The sequence below is a fragment of the Labrus mixtus genome, chromosome 6 (assembly GCF_963584025.1).
Source record: "Labrus mixtus chromosome 6, fLabMix1.1, whole genome shotgun sequence".
NCBI lineage: Eukaryota > Metazoa > Chordata > Actinopteri > Labriformes > Labridae > Labrus > Labrus mixtus.
In genome coordinates this window covers 5,899,878-5,916,788 of record NC_083617.1, presented here as the reverse complement: position 1 = coordinate 5,916,788, position 16,911 = coordinate 5,899,878, and the positions used below count along the sequence as shown (strand labels likewise).

The 16,911-nt window shown below is 41.3% G+C and overlaps 1 protein-coding gene across 2 annotated transcripts; it reads right to left on the bottom strand.

Moving 5' to 3' along the window:
• Positions 1-2,206: 2,206 nt before the first annotated feature.
• Positions 2,207-15,102, bottom strand: gclc (glutamate-cysteine ligase, catalytic subunit). Of its 2 annotated transcripts, none has more exons than XM_061039628.1 (16): positions 14,908-15,101; positions 13,184-13,296; positions 8,736-8,918; positions 8,011-8,124; positions 7,706-7,764; positions 7,082-7,218; positions 6,831-6,905; positions 6,463-6,579; positions 5,243-5,381; positions 5,037-5,149; positions 4,848-4,940; positions 4,112-4,216; positions 3,932-4,013; positions 3,697-3,806; positions 3,062-3,182; positions 2,207-2,962 (listed from the first exon to the last, which is right to left on the bottom strand). In XM_061039628.1, exons 1-16 carry the CDS (start codon positions 15,055-15,057, stop codon positions 2,781-2,783), a joined length of 1,893 nt encoding a protein of 630 aa, XP_060895611.1. In that variant the 5' UTR covers positions 15,058-15,101; the 3' UTR covers positions 2,207-2,780. The 2 variants fall into 2 exon arrangements, 1 of the variants encoding a protein (XP_060895611.1); XR_009673250.1 differs by lacking the exon at positions 2,207-2,962 and adding an exon at positions 3,307-3,443 and having other exon boundaries at positions 14,908-15,102.
• Between the last annotated feature and the right edge of the window lie 1,809 nt (positions 15,103-16,911).

The window sequence follows — 16,911 nt, the reverse complement described above, 5'->3', positions numbered from 1 at the left end:
ATATCTATTCAGAGAGGACTTTCAACCAGACCTACAACATGCACACATATCTATTCAGAGAGGACTTTCAACCAGACCTACAACATGCACACATATCTATTCAGAGAGGACTTCAACCAGACCTACAGCATGCACACATATCTATTCAGTGAGGACTTCAACCAGTAATTATTAGGTAAAGATGTGGTGTAATACCGCCATCTTGTGGATGAAATAGGAACTTGTTTTGACACATTTTAATTATCCAATTTGTTCAGTAAACCTCAGAGCTAAATTGATGTATTTAAATACATTGGAATATTTTCTCCAATCAATAAACACATTAAGAAAATACATGTTTAATTCCTAACTGTCTACAGTGCCTGGAATAAGTCTCTGGGATGGACACAATTATTTTCTGCTTACCAAAGAGCACAGCTGGATTATATTAGACAAACTGGCAGCACAGCTTTCTGGATGTTAAAGTTGGTGTGACTGTTTCTTGCGCTTCGTTGGTCTGGACTGAAACAAACCAAAGAACTATCAGATCAATCAATCAATCAATTTTTATTTGTATAGCGTCAACTCATAACAAGTGTTGTCTCGAGACACTTTACAAAAGAGCAGGTAAAACCGCACCGCGTAGTTCCTAGAGATGAAATGTCTGGAAATCTGGTATATTTGTTCACGGTCCTCAGAGGATGAATCTCAAATCCCCTGACTTGAAATCTAGCACTTCAGTAGGATCCAAATGTAAATTTGCTGAATAATTACATTTATGAGCAGATACATATGATATGAAAACCCAAATGAGGAAGTTTCATGTTACAGTACTTCTTTGAATTGCTTCCTCTTGTTAGTTTTTTTTTTCCACTTTGTTGTCCCACACTGAACTGCTACTCTGCACTTACTGCAGCCAGTACTTCAGATTAAAGGTCACGTATAATCCTCCCTTTAACACATTTCAATAAGTCTCAGAGCTCCCTAGAACATGTCTTTGAAGTTTCTTGCCAAAAATCCTAATCCTGTATTTTAGCATGCCTATAAACTCCTCTATTTCAGAGGCTTGGAAACATTTTCATTTGCCCGTCAGAAAAAGTTTGGGAACCACTTGTTCATCCTCACACAGGTGCAAGATCTGTAAAAGAAGAGCCCGACCGATTAATCAGCCAGCCGATAATATCAGCCGATATTTGTTTATCCAGTGACTATTGGTAGCGACGATTTTTATTTGAGTTTCATTAACCAGCAGTTATTTTTCACCAGCAGAGGGTGCTATATGGATAACAGCGAGCATCATCACTCTGCAGTGTGTCAAGCGGTAATGCTTGTACATGCAGAGTTACTTTCCAGTTGAGTGAACATCTTGTCTTCATTATATCTTTTCTACAGATCAAAGATAGATCTAAGAAATATATCGGCCGATTTATCTGTGCCAGATTTTTTTTCCCTCCCAAATATTGATATCGGTATCTGCCCCAAAAATCGCATATCAGTCGAGCCCTATTTAAAAGAATGAGATCTTTAATCACATTGTTATTCTCTGTTATAGTAGGTGCTTGTATCCATCTGGAGGGGCGAAGGCATTGACCACAACTTGAGCGAGCTGATACACTTCACGTGTGAACAAGTACAGTTGTCTGTCTTCATCCGCCATAGCAAACAAATCTGGACTGCCTTCAGACAATTTAAAATAATAGAAGGGTTACATAATGGTTATCGTTCATGATCCCATTTCAACCAGCTTCAGCAATCTCTCGCTCTCTCTCTCAGACTCACAACTTGTACAAATTGAGAGAAGTAAAGTTTCCTATCTTGTATTTTCTCAATCATACAAATTTGGTTTGTTTTCAGGAGTAGAAAGTAGAAGACAGACATGAATCTGTCTTCATGAGGTTGAGGTTCCTTTCCACAAGTTCAAGCTGCGGATCCACATTCAGATGATGTCAACGTGCGGACTACAGACAATCATGAAGACCTGTCGATCAAAAACTTCTAATGTGGCTTTTTGGAAGGAAGTTAAGCCTCATGTATGAAGGCAAACTTCAAATTAAATCCATTTGGTTTGGTTAATTAGAATAAAAAACATTCTCTCTCATGTCTTGGAGGTTCCTCTGGATTGTTGGTGGGGACGGCCTGCTGCTATGGAAATCCTTCCTGCATCTTAGGCGTCTCGAGATAACACTTACAGCACTATACAAATGACGATTCAATGAAACACCTGAAGTGGTTGTTACTGTTTTACAGATTTATTGTTAAGCAGCATCACATTGCAAACAATGGTTCACCATTTCCAATTGAATGCAACACTATCTTCAAGGTCCCACTACAATGTCAGCAAAGCAAAGATTTCTCATAAAAAGCAGAAGAAAAAAAAAAACACACATCTACCAAAAGCAAAGAACGGTCTTAATGCAGCAAAACAACAAAACCCTCTTGATGTTAATGTTTTAAAGAGCAGACATACAGTATTTACAGAACACACATTAAAAGCAGACTACTGTACATCTCTTAGCTACATTTACATTCTCACACAGAGCCTTAATTTCCAGAGAAAAATAAATACACATCTGATTTCTATTACACAACCTTTTGCATGTCTTAACCCTATTAAAATAATTTTGTGATAATAAAAATCTGGTACAGTATATATACATACATTGGAGGCAGGTGCGTTTCTTACACACCTGCTGTTTGTCTTTCTTTTTAAATTGGACCGCTGTCGTTCTGAGCCACACATTTGGTCTTTCTTTACATGCGAGTTTGTTTTGTATTGTGACGGTGCATTCCTGCAGCTGGTCTCATTGGACCCGGTTGACGGGGTTTCCGATGAGCTCCGGGCACTGCTCTTCGCCTTTTGCGATCTTGTCGCACTTTCTGAACAGGTCGTAGTTGATCTTGTCGGTGAGGACGCTGTCCTGTTTGTACTGCGGGTGCGTTGCGACAAACTCCCTCATCCATTTCGCCATGGTCATCAGTTCACCTGTGACGGAGCGAGAAAAAAAATCAGAGTGAGGCTCGGAGTCAAAGCTGCATGACGAGATTTTCTTTCATTTGATAAAGAACTTGAATGAAAACGTACCTGAGGCCCGTTTCTTGATGAGCTTCAGGTAGTTTAAAATGGTGCACCTGGTGTCTACATCAACTTCCATGTTTTCCAGATAGCAGTTTAGGATCGGGATGAGGCCCTGAAAGACTCCCTCCTGGTGATGAAAAAGAGAAACAGCAGTTATCATTACATAGCTGTAACGTGCTGTAGAGCTGCGTATGTTTGCTGTGTGCCGTTTTCTATCTCTCTCTTCTGTGTGCTCCAGGTACTGCTCTCACATTGGTGCAGCCAGTGATTGAGCACACCTGTGCAGAGTGTAAAGTGCAAGAGAGCGGCGTTAGCCAGTGCCAGTGGGCGATCCGGCTGCGTGTGGTTCTGACATCACGTCAGCACTTCAGACGCAGTACAGCTGAGGCTATGTGAGAAGTAAGGAAATCACCAACGTTATTACAACGAATACTGAAGAGATCATCAATGACTCAACAGAAATGTCCACGTTGTGGTGTAAGGGTGTCACCAAATTCAACAGGTTTCGTTCTCTGGGGACTAGGAACATGTGATTAACTGTCGTAGTAATCCAACAAATCGTTTTTAAGAATTTGTCGACTGAGCCACAGTTGCATTAAAGAAAAAAAAAATCAAATGCATCAGGTGGAGACAATAATCACCTTTCCGTTGATGATGGTGTCGATGCTCATCAGTGTGTAGTCCTCATTAGAGCCATCGCTGTCCAAACCGTTCTGAGCAGAAGCAGCGCCATCCAGCCCCGGGTTGCAGCCTATTAGCACACAATAGATAAATATATTTGACTCCACTTGGATGGACTTGAAGTTGCTCTTTGTGCTCCGATCTGAGGCGTTCAGCATCAGGATGGACCTGAAGTTAAAACTTTTGGTAACTCACCTTTGAAGATGTCCTTCCTGAAGTAAAACATGCCCTCTTGGACAGCGTTCCTCTTCTGTGCCACCTTCATGTTTTCATCGACCTGAAGAGAAACACAAAGTTCAGTTTTTATATCATAAGGGGGAAAAAAAGTCCAACTTTAAGGATGTGATTTCTCAAGAGCTGTGATGTTGTTTGTACCTTTGACAAGGGGATCAGAAAGTCCAGTTTATAGGACAAGATCACTCTGGTGAGCAGGACAACAAAGACGACGTAAGCAGCGTTTTCAAAGTCCGTCAGCTGCACCTGAGAAATAACGACAAGAGCAAACCTGGAGTGAGTCTCTATCAGGATCAGAATCAGGGTTTAGATTTCAAGGACGAGAAATGTGTCTTTGTTTTGGGTGAAAACAATAAACACAGTTCAGTCAGGATCACTTTGTCAAGACTTTATTGCAATTGTTTATATTTGGCGGTATGGATCTGTCTGGGATCTCCCTGCCCTTCCCGTGCATAGGAGAGACGCAGCAAACCCAACAGAGCAGGAATCGATGACAAGCATGACATTGATTAAGTCAGAACAGCATAGAAGGAGGAGCCGGGGTGGAGGAAGGTTTGAAATGCGGCTTTCAGAGGGAGCAGCAAGAACAGGCAGTCTTAGAGGAGTTTAAATAAGGTGGCATGAGTACTATTTGGCCAATAGGATGCTTTGAAGCAAATCAGCTGGCCATCAGCTGAGGTGGTTTGCATGCGGTCAGCTGTTACCCAAACTCTGGCATGATAGTAGAGCGTGACGCCGTGACCTGTCTGAACATTGTGCTATACAGACACAATATTCTGTTTGTTTATTTTGAATGGGCCATGACTCCATGATTGGACACAAACTACAACTTAAAGTCTTGTTTTTTTTTAATGTATTGTGGTTTATTGGTTTTTACCTCCATGGGGCGGAACTCAACTCTCCAGCCGATGTCAGAGTTCGGAGGTGGAGGTTTGAACCTCATCGTCTGCCAGTTAGTCGACTGCAGGTTCTGTAAGAGAAGAGTCAAACATGTGTTGTGTTTTTGTCATTAAATATAACTGACTTTTTGTCTAACTAGTCACAACAATGTTCTCAAAATCCTCACCTCAAAGTGATCCGACTCGTTTTCATCATCCAGGTGAATCTTCTCCTCAAACACAGAGAGGGGATCTCGGATGAAGAGGTGTGCTATGTGCTGGGCCAGCGGCTTGTCAATTCCTGCAAACAGAAAGCCGATATTCATTTATCCACTGCACATGACATATCTGTACCTACCGATGACAGTATTAGGCAAACATTTTCTGATCGTACCTGCATCGAGCAGCTGCTTGTAGATCTCCTCGTCTATCGTCAGATCGATGTCATTGTACTTCTCGCTGCAGCTCGACAGGTAGCTGTCGATTGAATCATACCTCGACTTGAAGATTCTGTATTTGTTGTTTTTCAAAGGCTGTGGAGTAAAAAATAATTAAAACAAATCACATATAAAAGAACAGTTTTACTCTGATATCTCGTGTGTTTAGTTTCCAAAGTTTTGAAGTCGTTATTCAAACTGAAGAACATCACCATGAAACAGAATTATGTAAAGTGTGTACACTACAAAGCTCAAAATTATACACACAAAATGTCACATAGATGAATTCCTGAGAGACTGAACGTTCCTCATGGTGTTTTCACACATGCACTAAAATACAGAAACTTTCTTCATGTTTGAACGGAGACTGACTTATTTTTCATCTTGACTTTATCCACTCTCTTTCCTGCCAGCCATCGCTGTTCCAAGATTTCCACAAAGAAGTCAGGGCGAGCGCACGTGAGAACGCAGGAAGAAATGTTCAGGAAAAAAAAATCTCCACGAGTGAGCGAGCGGCCGAGGTCATGACATTTCCATCATGTGACCGGTGCTATCTCCATGCACGTAGTAAAACTGCTGCTTTATGTTTTCTGCCAGAATGTTCTTTTCTGCCCTTTTTAACACCTTTATTGTAGAGATAGGACAGTGGATATTCAATCATGGAGAGAGGAGAGAGAGAGAGAGAGAGAGAGAGAGAGAGAGAGAGAGAGAGAGAGAGAGAGAGAGAGAGAGAGAGAGAGAGAGAGAGAGAGAGAGAGAGAGAGAGAGAGAGAGCGCGCTGCAGCCTCTGTACACAGGGTGGGCAAACTAACCGCTCCATTCTCAACTCTTGTTGAAACTATAAATATTTGACAAACTACAAGTTACTCTGATATAAAGGCAAAAAACTGTCATCATAGCGTCAGACTCTGTCCCTCATCTGCCATCTTTGCGCGTCCTTTTGACGTCATGTCTGGCCTTCAGAGACCCCCCCCCCCCTCAATCCCCGTCTGACAGGGAAAACTGCACACAGTGAATCATCTTTTAAAAAGATTTTAGTGGCAGGCTGTTTCTTGAAATGTTCAGGTGTGCAAACTGTGCATGTGTGAAAATAGCTTCTGACCGAGTTTAATCTTTTGATTAAATCATTTTTTTTCTGGCCTCCTATAGATCTGGTTTTCCAGCTCTGCTTGCTCACCTTCAGTCCACGTTCTTCCTGTGTCCGGTCATCCACCGAGGCAGAAATAACCCCCCAGCGACAATCAATGTCTGACACATAGCCTCTGTAGAAAGGTGAGGCTGCGCTCAGGGCCATCTGCAAAGTGCACAAACAGGATTCTGTATTGTTAAGTGTTTTATTAAATCACCTGGACAAGACAAATAACAAACGTATCTTGTATTGACACTACACAAAGCGTTGACTCGTCATCTTCTCGTATTTACTTTGAAAATATTATATCACGTTAATCAATAATATGTTATATAATGTCTGAGGAGCAGGTCAGGTAAATGATCAAATATATGACCGGCAGCACGTTGCTGATTGTTGTTTATTGATCTACTCACCACAATGGGGCAGAATGTTGCGAGTTGGTCATAAAGGTACCTCGCCTCGTCGATGCTACACGCCTGGAATGTCACCTGAAGGAGCGTCATAAAAAAAAAAAAAGGTTGAAGTGCGTTCATAAATCACTCAGTGTGATTGTGTTCAAACTGCGATGTAGTAAAAGGTGGTGTAACTTATGTTCGACTTGCTGCTTTACAGTTCCAATGTGTTGTGCTGCTGCTGCTGCTGCTCAGACAGTTTTGTTCAGTACCTGCAGACAACAGTTGCCCATGCCGAAGCCCATGGCGTCCATGTAGATGTGATCGGGCAGAGCCGCCCTCGCCGATTCACCGTCATCCTCAGGAAACTCTTCCACAAACGGAGATGGAGTGCACTTATCTTTGAAGACTGAAACAGGAAAATAATCACCATAATGACATTTTTTTTCCCCCCTAATGCAAAAAAAAAATAATAATCCAGCTGCTGCACATTACTGATTCAAATACTATCAGGTTTTATTTTCCTGTCAACTGCAGGTAAAGTCTTCCACTCTAACACATTATCCTATAGCCTCCATGTCATTATCATGTGATTTATAGGTTTGTTTACATGCTCTTTATTGTACTGCACCCAAGCTGATAATCCGCTATTAAACCCTCTTAAGCTGTGGACTTTCCTCGAGTGCATGTGTTGTTTGTTTGAATGCTCAAGTGCAGCACAAGATGTGTATTCATGTTAGAAAGGCAGATAATAAGATTTACTGCTACCAAGTCTCTGTGGTGTTATGTAGAGCGCTCCTGTGTGTGATTTTAACACGACTGTAACGTCAAATGAAATCGATAGAAAGTTAATAATTACAACTATTTTCACACAAGCTGTTCGTAGTCAAACTTACTTGGCACATTAATCGCAACCTTCTCTCCTCTTCTGTGACGTATGTTTCTGGTAAGGGTGCTAAAAAATGAGAATAAAACACACCTTATAATACAGAAATCGTTTCATCAACAGATATCGTTATTTGTGGTTTTTAATTCATGTGCATACTGAGTTTATAGAATCCTTTATCTATATTTGTATTTGATATGTTTGCACACCACGACAAAAGGTCAATTATCCTGCTGGTAAATAGTAGAGAGGTAGGATGTGGTAGTGAAGCGACTACACACACACACACACACACACAGACGCTGTGATGCGTACCTGAATCTCGGGTGTCTGTTGATGGCTTCATCTGGGAAAAACAGTGACTTTGACACTCCCTTTTCAACAGGAGTCGGTTGGTGCTCCGGTTTGGTGAAACCTGGACAGCCTAACCTTTAGAGGGGGAAGAAAGAAACCGTGCAGAACGATGAGAGACATGAAACAACAACTTCTGTTTTCAACCATTTATTCGACCGGTGATTTTCTCAAACAATTGTGTTTTTTTGTTTGATGGAAAATGCACAGTATAACAAAAAGAGTGTTTTAGATTCCTTTTTTCTTTACCCTTATTCACTTTTCTACATGTCAAGTTACAACTGCAGATGCTCATGATTGTATGTTCTGACACAAAATAGTCCTTATTTTGAAGTAGGAGGGGAGTAAGACATGTTATTACAAATTATAATTTAATAAAAATAAGGTAAAGGCTTAGATACTCGTTCTTCTTTGAAGGTTTATTTGTGGGCTCAGACTCAGAGAGAGAGAGAGAGAGAGAGAGAGAGAGAGAGAGACTGATGCCACAATGACTAGCAGGAACGGAGCCCCAGGTTGGATTCAAACCTGGGCCGCCCGTTGCAGTTACTATCTCTCCATTCATATCTGTTGTGAAGTCATCTGTCGATTAAACTAAACCCATTTGTAGAAGTTTAAGATGTTCATGCGGGACCCCACAATTATATTTTTTGCTCCCGACACTACTTTTAATTTTTCAAATAATTCAGTACCTTGGGAATGAGGTGATGGTGCAGAGCGTTTCATTCGGGTTCAGGACCAATGAGGCCTCTCGTCGTCTCTTCCCCATGTTCCCCTCCACCGTGTTGAACTCTGACATGGTCCCCCCGTACGGCTGCCCTGGAGTCCCCTCGATCATGTAGCTGCCGTACTCTGGTCTCCAGAGTGTGGGGTGACTGCAGGGACAGTAAAAAGTGTCGTGAATACATTCTGCTTTTAACGGGGCAGCATGGAGAACACACTCTGGTCCGAGTATCACGATGACCTTTCTAATTAAAAAAAAAGATAAGCACTCTGGCTTTATCCCATGTGGAACCAGTGTGGCGTATTTGTGCCGCAGAGCGCGGTCTTTGCTGTGTGCGACAGAGGGGCAGTAATGAGGAATTCATCAGCTCCACTATTCCCACTGCCTCTGGTATTTCCCCCGGCTGAAGTCGGCTCCACAGATTCAGACCGACGTCATGGGCAGCGAGCTAGCATAACACTCTCCAGCTTGTACAAACACATTCACACCGCCTGCAGAGAATTCCTCTTTTTTTTCTTTTAAAGAAATGTTACTACAGTTTAGGCATTCCCAGGGTGACAGAAGTCCTGAGGCAAAACATCCTCACATCGCATTACATCACGGAGATTCACAGCACTTTTCCTCTGTAATTTCTCAACAACTGTGCTCAAACAGATTCACTTTAATCTTGTGACACGCGTAAAAATAACTTTTCCTCGGATTCAACTGCAACACAGATACAAGCGTTGATCTGCATTAATTCCATCTCCTATTTTCCACGCCGAGTATGAGCTCTTCCCTCATGAAGACGATGTAAAGTATCCCAAAGTAACCTGTCTTAACATCTCATTTGTGCCTCTCCTAATCGTACTTTTAATTTGTATTAATGTTGTGGGGATGGTGCAACAGCTTTATGATGTTCTTATTGATTATGATGGTTGTTAATGATAATACTGTGCAATAATGTTTTGCAAACTATTACTTTTTTTTTTTTTTAGCAGAATGCCATTCAAAAAATAGTTGTGCAATATATCATCCTAATCCTATCTAAATAGGCAAAAGGACGTTTGGACACTTCAAAGAGGATGAGGCGGACACATCTAGCTGTAGATGTTCTCCCTGATATATTTATGGCTGTGGACAAATCTAAACAAATATTTGCTGTTTTAACTGTTTTTTGTTTGTCTTGGCCAGGACGCTCTACAAAAAACGAGTTTTAAATATTTGGTTAGATAAAGGTTAAAATAAATAAATAAAAAAGGTTAAGTCCAGTCCAGTGGTTAGAAGGTTCCCCGTGGTCGTTGTCGCAATGGCCAAGGGTTTACCCTCTGCTGCATGTCACACACACTCAACATTTCCTGTCTTTCTTCAGCTGTCCTATCCAATAAAGGTAAAAACAGACCCTAAAATAGTTTGTTAACAAAAATCACAGGCAAACTCCTGCACACCAAAACTGCACAAATACATTGGCAGCTAATGTATAAGTGCAAACTAGACATAGTCACCTTCACCCTCTGCTCTCTGTTTGTTTGTATAATATATAAATATTTATTTTACTGCTAAAGGACTCGAACAACGCCAGTATTTACCGACATGTGAATCTCAATGGACCGCTGCTGCTCTGGCTCAAAGCAGCTTTTGGGTTAGCAGTTCTCAATGTGTCAAAGAACATGCCGAGGACAGAAATAAATTGAAGAGAGGGTACGACACAGTGAAGCTTTGAAACTCCTCTGGGACATGTTTGGGCTCTTTTACCGGAAAAATAAAATAAAATCCCCACAAAGTCTGAACAACAAGCACTTCATGTCTGACTGAGAGAATCAGGAAACAGAAGATTCTTTAGCTAAGAAAGAAGGATTCTAGCTAAGTGAGGAAGGACACGACTCATTGCACTGATTAAATCTTCACAGAGAGGTGGTGCCATGACAGGAACAGACTCCTCAGTGGCGGGAACAGGGAAACGGGTCAGGGCGCACCAGTTTGAGCGCTTACAAAAAATGTGCACAGCCATCTGAGAACTGCAGAGGAGCATGACAAATAAAAAAAATAAATTCCCATCTGAGCTCCCAGAGCCCGAGGGACCTGTCAAGAGGTGAATTCCAGGTGTGCGAAGAAGGCAGAGACACATGGCGCTAAAGCGTCTCACGTTGCAATAACTGGTTTGGACTTGGTTTGAAGATAAAAAATAAAAAGGTTTCAATAGAGATTAGTACAGATGTTCAAAAATGTCAGAAAATGTAACCCAAAGTGTATAAAAAAAAAAAAAAAAAAAACTTGTTTGACTGGCGGGCTTTGAGCAGAGCACACAGGACTTGTTCATCAATCATCTGTATCTTATGAATGTTGAGTGAATGTTGAATTTGACAGGCAAAGCAGTATATAAGCTCTCAGTCTGTCTCATCGTGTTCCCATACACTGAATTTGCCTGAGTGACTGCAGGGCGATACGGCCTGACTCGGCTGTCCTCTACACACCTGCAGCTCCATCAGTTTCCACCTGTGAATCTTTAAATTAGAGCCGGTGTTGAACGCTAATCACAGGTTATAAAGGCAGATGTTCGGGTGCCATTTTTGTCTTTCCTGCTGTTGATTCTTATGCTTGAGTTTCTGATATCGAGACCTGAGTGTTTGCCAGTAACAGATATTATTTATATAATGAAAACTTATTGATGGCTTTGAATTATTTTACACACTGTTGTTGATTTTATCGTAACATGTAGGGTTGTCACAGTACCAGAATATGAAACATTGATATGATACGATGAGAACACAAACACAATTGATGCCAGTTTTGATACCACAGCAACAACAAAAAATAAATCTTAGGTACCCAATACCGGGTCATTTCTCTGTTTTTAACTAACAAACTCCTGCACACGTTGCTCTGTTCTCCTTTCTCACACGGCAGCTTTTGAGTTAATTTGGACTTAAGATCTTTGCTTTTTTTTTTTTTTAAAGCTTGGGTACTCATTAAAATAAAGGAGATTGTACTGTTTTGAAGACACAATGTGCAACATTTCCCCATAAATAGAACATTTTGTCCGCCGCTTGTGCTTAATGGTGCGTCCTAATTGATGACTCCTTCGTGAGAACTACAGCGAGCTGGAGGTGTGCCACTAGAGGAATGCGGCGGTGTCCCCAAACAGCATATTATTTAATGCTGGTGTTTAAGGGCGACATCTACTAGATCAAAAAATCGAAGTCTTCCTTTAAAAAACGTCAAAAAGTATCAAAAATGTTGACAACCTTAGTCATGTGATATTAACCCTGAACATCTTCTTTGTAGTTTTAAAACAGTTGTTGCTTGCGCCATCTAGGCCTGCACAAGATGAAGAAATATGTGCAATAACATTATGCAATAAATAAATATTGAAGCGTGTTTATTACAGTAGATGCTAGATGTACATCCCGGATCCAAAATAAATCCAAAAAAACGTATTTCTTTCAGTGCTACATTCATTGTCACTAACTTATCTGAGGGTAGCCGACTGCCTGCACGCTTCATCTGACTGCATTTAAAAAGTGTTAAAGCAGGGCTAATGTACCAAGGTCTCCGTGTGATAGGAAAAGTCCCCACACGCTGAGTGAGTAAACATTGCTTGTTAACATGAAATAATTTATTGGGTTGAATTCAGACTTTGGCGTTGTGTTTGTTGTGAATAGTTATAACTCAATAACGACAAAACTGATTAACTGATTAACTTCTCCGCCGTGTGCCATCGATATTCATGGTGAAGTCCATGCTGGTTTAGGGTGGAGCTCGTAACTGTCTTGGGGATTTGTCTCAGTGTGGGCGTCGTGTAGGACGTAGACACTGAAAAGTAACTCAAGTTACCCGTAATCGTCAGAGCGTTCAGAAACTAACAGAGCGATGAGAAATAACAACACGGTCAACACTGAGCATGCAGCGGCTGAGAAACGTCCACTTTGCGAGAACATTTTCCAAAAACAAACTGAGCAGCGACCGTCCGTGTAGTGCATCTCTGAGGTCACAGAGGTGAACCTGAGAGCTCAGGTTAGAATTCTTGCGGTCGGGGAGACGCCAAACAATCAGGGTGAGAGGCGGTATTATCAGTACGAGTGATTCATAAAAAGGTTGAATCCAGTCTTGCCTGTACTCATTAAAATACCTGACAGATTGAAACCCAAATACTTGAAATCCTTATCAGCCACCGAACAGTTCACCACAATACAAAACAATTCCTTAACTAACACGAGCACTGATGAGAAACGGTTGGTGCTCGAGGTGTGGTCAAATGTCTTTCTGATAGTGACACTTTCTGAGGTTTAGTTCAACGATCCCTTCCAGGGAAACGTTGACTCAAACCAAGAATGTTTTTTTGGGAAAGGAAGTGAACGCCTAATTAAAACAGAGATGGTGTCATGTTTGCTACATATCCAGCCGTTGTTAATGTTTGTCGGTGCGGGGCTTACTTACTTGGGGTTGATCAATTCACCCTGCTCCTGGAGAGTCTCCAGAACATCTCCACCGTTCAAGACGAGGCGTACCTTTTCGTCTTTGTCGTCCAACTCCACCAACATGTACTCAACCTAGAAGTAAATGATTGAAAACAAACACAGGAGGAGACGTTACCAACACGCAGACAACGACGGATTCTTTTAAACGCACTGCTGCCGGGTCTTAAATCCAACGGAACAAAAGTGTACGTTTTTCCAAGAGCCCGCGGGGGGACTGGCATCACATCGATTCCAATTCATCAGTTATGTTTCCTTGACTTTGACTCTGCAACCCTGTAATCCCCTGTCTGAAAGAGGGATTAATCTATAACAACAGCATTCCACATTGCTGGAAATGAAAACACTTTGTTCAAGCTGAAGCACACTGAAGTTTTGTGGACTGGTGGGCGGCAAAAAAAAAAAACTCCAAACGCAAACGGTGTGTGAAGTTCTGAATGAAAAAGGTAAAGGTCTGGACAAAACTTTAGTCGCTCTGCATTCATTAGTAGAGTGTAAAGGCCGTTACTTGAAACTGAATGGTTGGTAAGATTAGAAAGCAGATAACATTTTTGCTTTTTTAAATGCATGCTCTTTTCTTATTTTGCAGTTTAGGGTCATTGCATCATGCATACATGCAGCATGAATGATGGATCTAAAAGGCCAGAACATATTGTATAGCAAGCTTTATGTTAATGTTTACCAAAAGGGAGTATCTTGTTTTGACTCTGCATGGAGTATTATTATTTGTAGTAAGTTCATAGACGTTTTAGTTTGTTTTATTCCTGAGACTCCACTTTCTCTGCAGACTGATGCACCGATGGTTTCATTGAGTCCATTTCTTTCTTTTTTTTTTTTATTACCTTTTTGAGTTTTTTTTTCTCGTGGTACGGTAACCGTTCAGTGCACAACAAAAGATTGTCTGTCCAGTGTTGTTAAAACAGCCAGGGTCATAATTAGCACTCAGCAGCTTTTCCCCTGTAAGATTTATTGAACAGACAACTTGCGATGAAAGCAAAGTCCCTTGGCCCCCGGCTCTGACCCTCCTCTCGCTCGGACGTATTTGCTATTCTCCCCTTTGGTCGGAGCTACAGGCGGCCCCAGGGCAAAGAGCAATACATTTCCATTTGTTGTTAGTGTAATGAATGCACTTTAATCTTCTTTAAACCACGAGTGCACATTCCAGCAGCACTTTATTGATCATTGCTTCCACAACACTTACATTTCCTTTTCTTGGTTTTAATCGGATCAGATTGTGTTGCTCTTTAATTTGTCTTTTTTTTATAAGTTGTGTTTGGCTGTAAATCAAATCTTCCTTTGAGGGACAATAAAGGTTTGAAGGTGGCAGTGATAGTGACAGTAAAATGTTCAAACTGATAGACAGTAAAAATGCAAAGCCATTTGTTGTATTTACAATATTAATTCACCTCAGTATCTTCTTTATAGGTGAGTCATTCATGTTTTTCCTCTTATAGTTAGTGTAATTACAGTGTATTATCCTGCACCTTATAATAACCTGCTAGTGCTGCAACAACATTACTCCAAGTCTAATCATAATACAAGTGTATTTATCTCTATATTAATCTGTCTATATCCAATAAAAGGCCATTATTGCATCATGCACAACCACCATGACCATGCAGCAGCAGCAGCACAGTGCTCTCTCCACATGTCACTTTATTCAAACTTACAAACACAGTCTCTTACCTCGTCTCCCCATTTCAGCACGTCTTTCTGCCGTTCCTTCACCTTGTTGTAGATGTTGAGGAACTGAATGATGCCATGCTTTCTGATGTGGTCGGCATACTTCTTGGTTTCTTCCCAGTTCAGTGGAGACCCCTGTGACAGTAGACCCATGGCACACACACACAGGCTGCAGGATGCACGGCCGCTGTCTCTTTTGCGTTGCTTTGCTTTGCTTGCTTATATAAAACTTGCACGCCGTGTGTTAGCTACCTAGCTAGTGATTCCAGCTTGCAGCATGAAGTTCTGGGTGCAGACAAACGACGGAGTCTGGATCCTTAGGGTGCTGCCAGGTGGGTTTTCACAGCCTGATGTAAAGTGTCGTGGGTGTTAAGCAGCGTGCCCTGTCGGTAACCTTAGCTGGGCATCCACAAGAAAAAGAAAAAGGCCCCTGCTCATCACTTGCTAATGTCTGGTTAGCTCGGGAAACCACAAACCGAGAGGGCTGCAAAACGCTTCTCCTCCTTCCTGCAGAAAAAAAAAAAACCCCGAGGAGTTCACCGGTTCCCGTTAGCCTCGGCTCCGTTACCGACTGAGCCTGTCAAAACGTGGTGCCCTGTGATGGAATGACAGCCGTGTCGTCGTGTGAGTCACTGTTGCCAAAGCCAGTGTGTTTCATAGAGTCGCTGCTGCTGCTGCTGCTGTGTGTGTGTGTGTGTGTTGTACATATATGAACGCCCTCCTGGCTTCTCAAACACGTGATGCCGTCAGGCGGAGCGCAGAGCGGGGTGACGTCACTATGACTCAGCACTCTTCTCCAACCAGGCTCCTCCCACCAGCCTTATGCCAAGTAAAAATACAAATACTTTGGAAAAGAGCGAAGTCACGATAGCAGGGCTTTCAAGTATTCAAAACGGCAAGAAAATGCAAATAAACTAAAAAAAATAAAGGAAGGCAACGGATAGAGAGTCGTGCAAAAGGTATCTACCTGCTCAGATGTTAAATAGCCTACTTAGTTTTTATTTATGATCATGTTTTCTTAAATTTTAGGCACTCTGAGATTTTTTGGCATTTTGTGCCTTTATTAGTGAATAGAGTTGGAAATCAGGGAGAGAGAGAGAGAGTAGGGAATGACATGCAGTAAAGGAGCCACAGGTCGGATTTGAACCTGAACCGCCCGCTTGGAGGACTATATGGCCTCCATACATGGGGGGTGCGCGCTATAACCACTGCGCCACAAGCGCCCTGACTTTGAGATTGTTTTAAATAAAAAGTGGGCAACAAATATAATGTGTCATTATTATATTATTATTTTTTTTTATAAATATTTAAGTGCTAGAAAAACAGCAATTACAAGGCCAAGTCATCACGGCAATGCTTTCCAGTTCCATAGTGAAAGATGTTTGGTTAGTAGTTTTATATATGCAAATAATGCTGAAAAAACGTTATAAAATGATGAATACTTATGATCTACTTGTGGTCCCAAGGCTTACACTCAGCTGTGTAAAATATCAGTGGTAAAAAAAGAGTAGGGACCTGTATTGTCTTGTTTCAGAGTTCTTTGTCTTTTTAATCCAAGCTACGATAACGGATGAGTCATGGTTACAACTTCAGTGTGGGAAGGACCGGCATATCAGGAGAAGTTAAACCCTACGTAGTATACAAAAGATGAACGTAATGATGACACAGCATTTGTGTTTTCTATTTTATTTTTTTTATAAATATTTTATAAATATTTAAGTGCTAGAAAAACAGCAATTACAAGGCCAAGTCATCACAGCAATGCTTTCCAGTTCCATAGTGAAAGATGTTTGGTTTGAAAATGGTTTTTATTTCTAAAGTCACCTTTCAAGCAAAGATAAGCATTACACTTATTAAAATCAGCTTTATCTAGTAGCTAAAATATCCATTCCCACTTTTCAAATTCCCATTATTTTAAAGTTTATCTTATTTCTTCTACCAGTTTTAATAATGGCTGAGTTATCTTGGGAAGTGCAGTGCAAAATAAAAATGTTCTTTTTTCATTTA

Bases quoted from the DNA above. Each gene is read 5' to 3' on its own strand.
- gclc (XM_061039628.1), bottom strand. From the start codon at position 15,057: ATGGGTCTACTGTCACAGGGGTCTCCACTGAACTGGGAAGAAACCAAG. The intron at 8,919-13,183 runs GTAAGTAAGCCC...CTGTCCCTGCAG, and splicing joins GGTGAATTGATCAACCCCAA to TCACCCCACACTCTGGAGAC. The intron at 5,150-5,242 runs GTACGATCAGAA...TTCTGTTTGCAG, and splicing joins CAAGCAGCTGCTCGATGCAG to GAATTGACAAGCCGCTGGCC.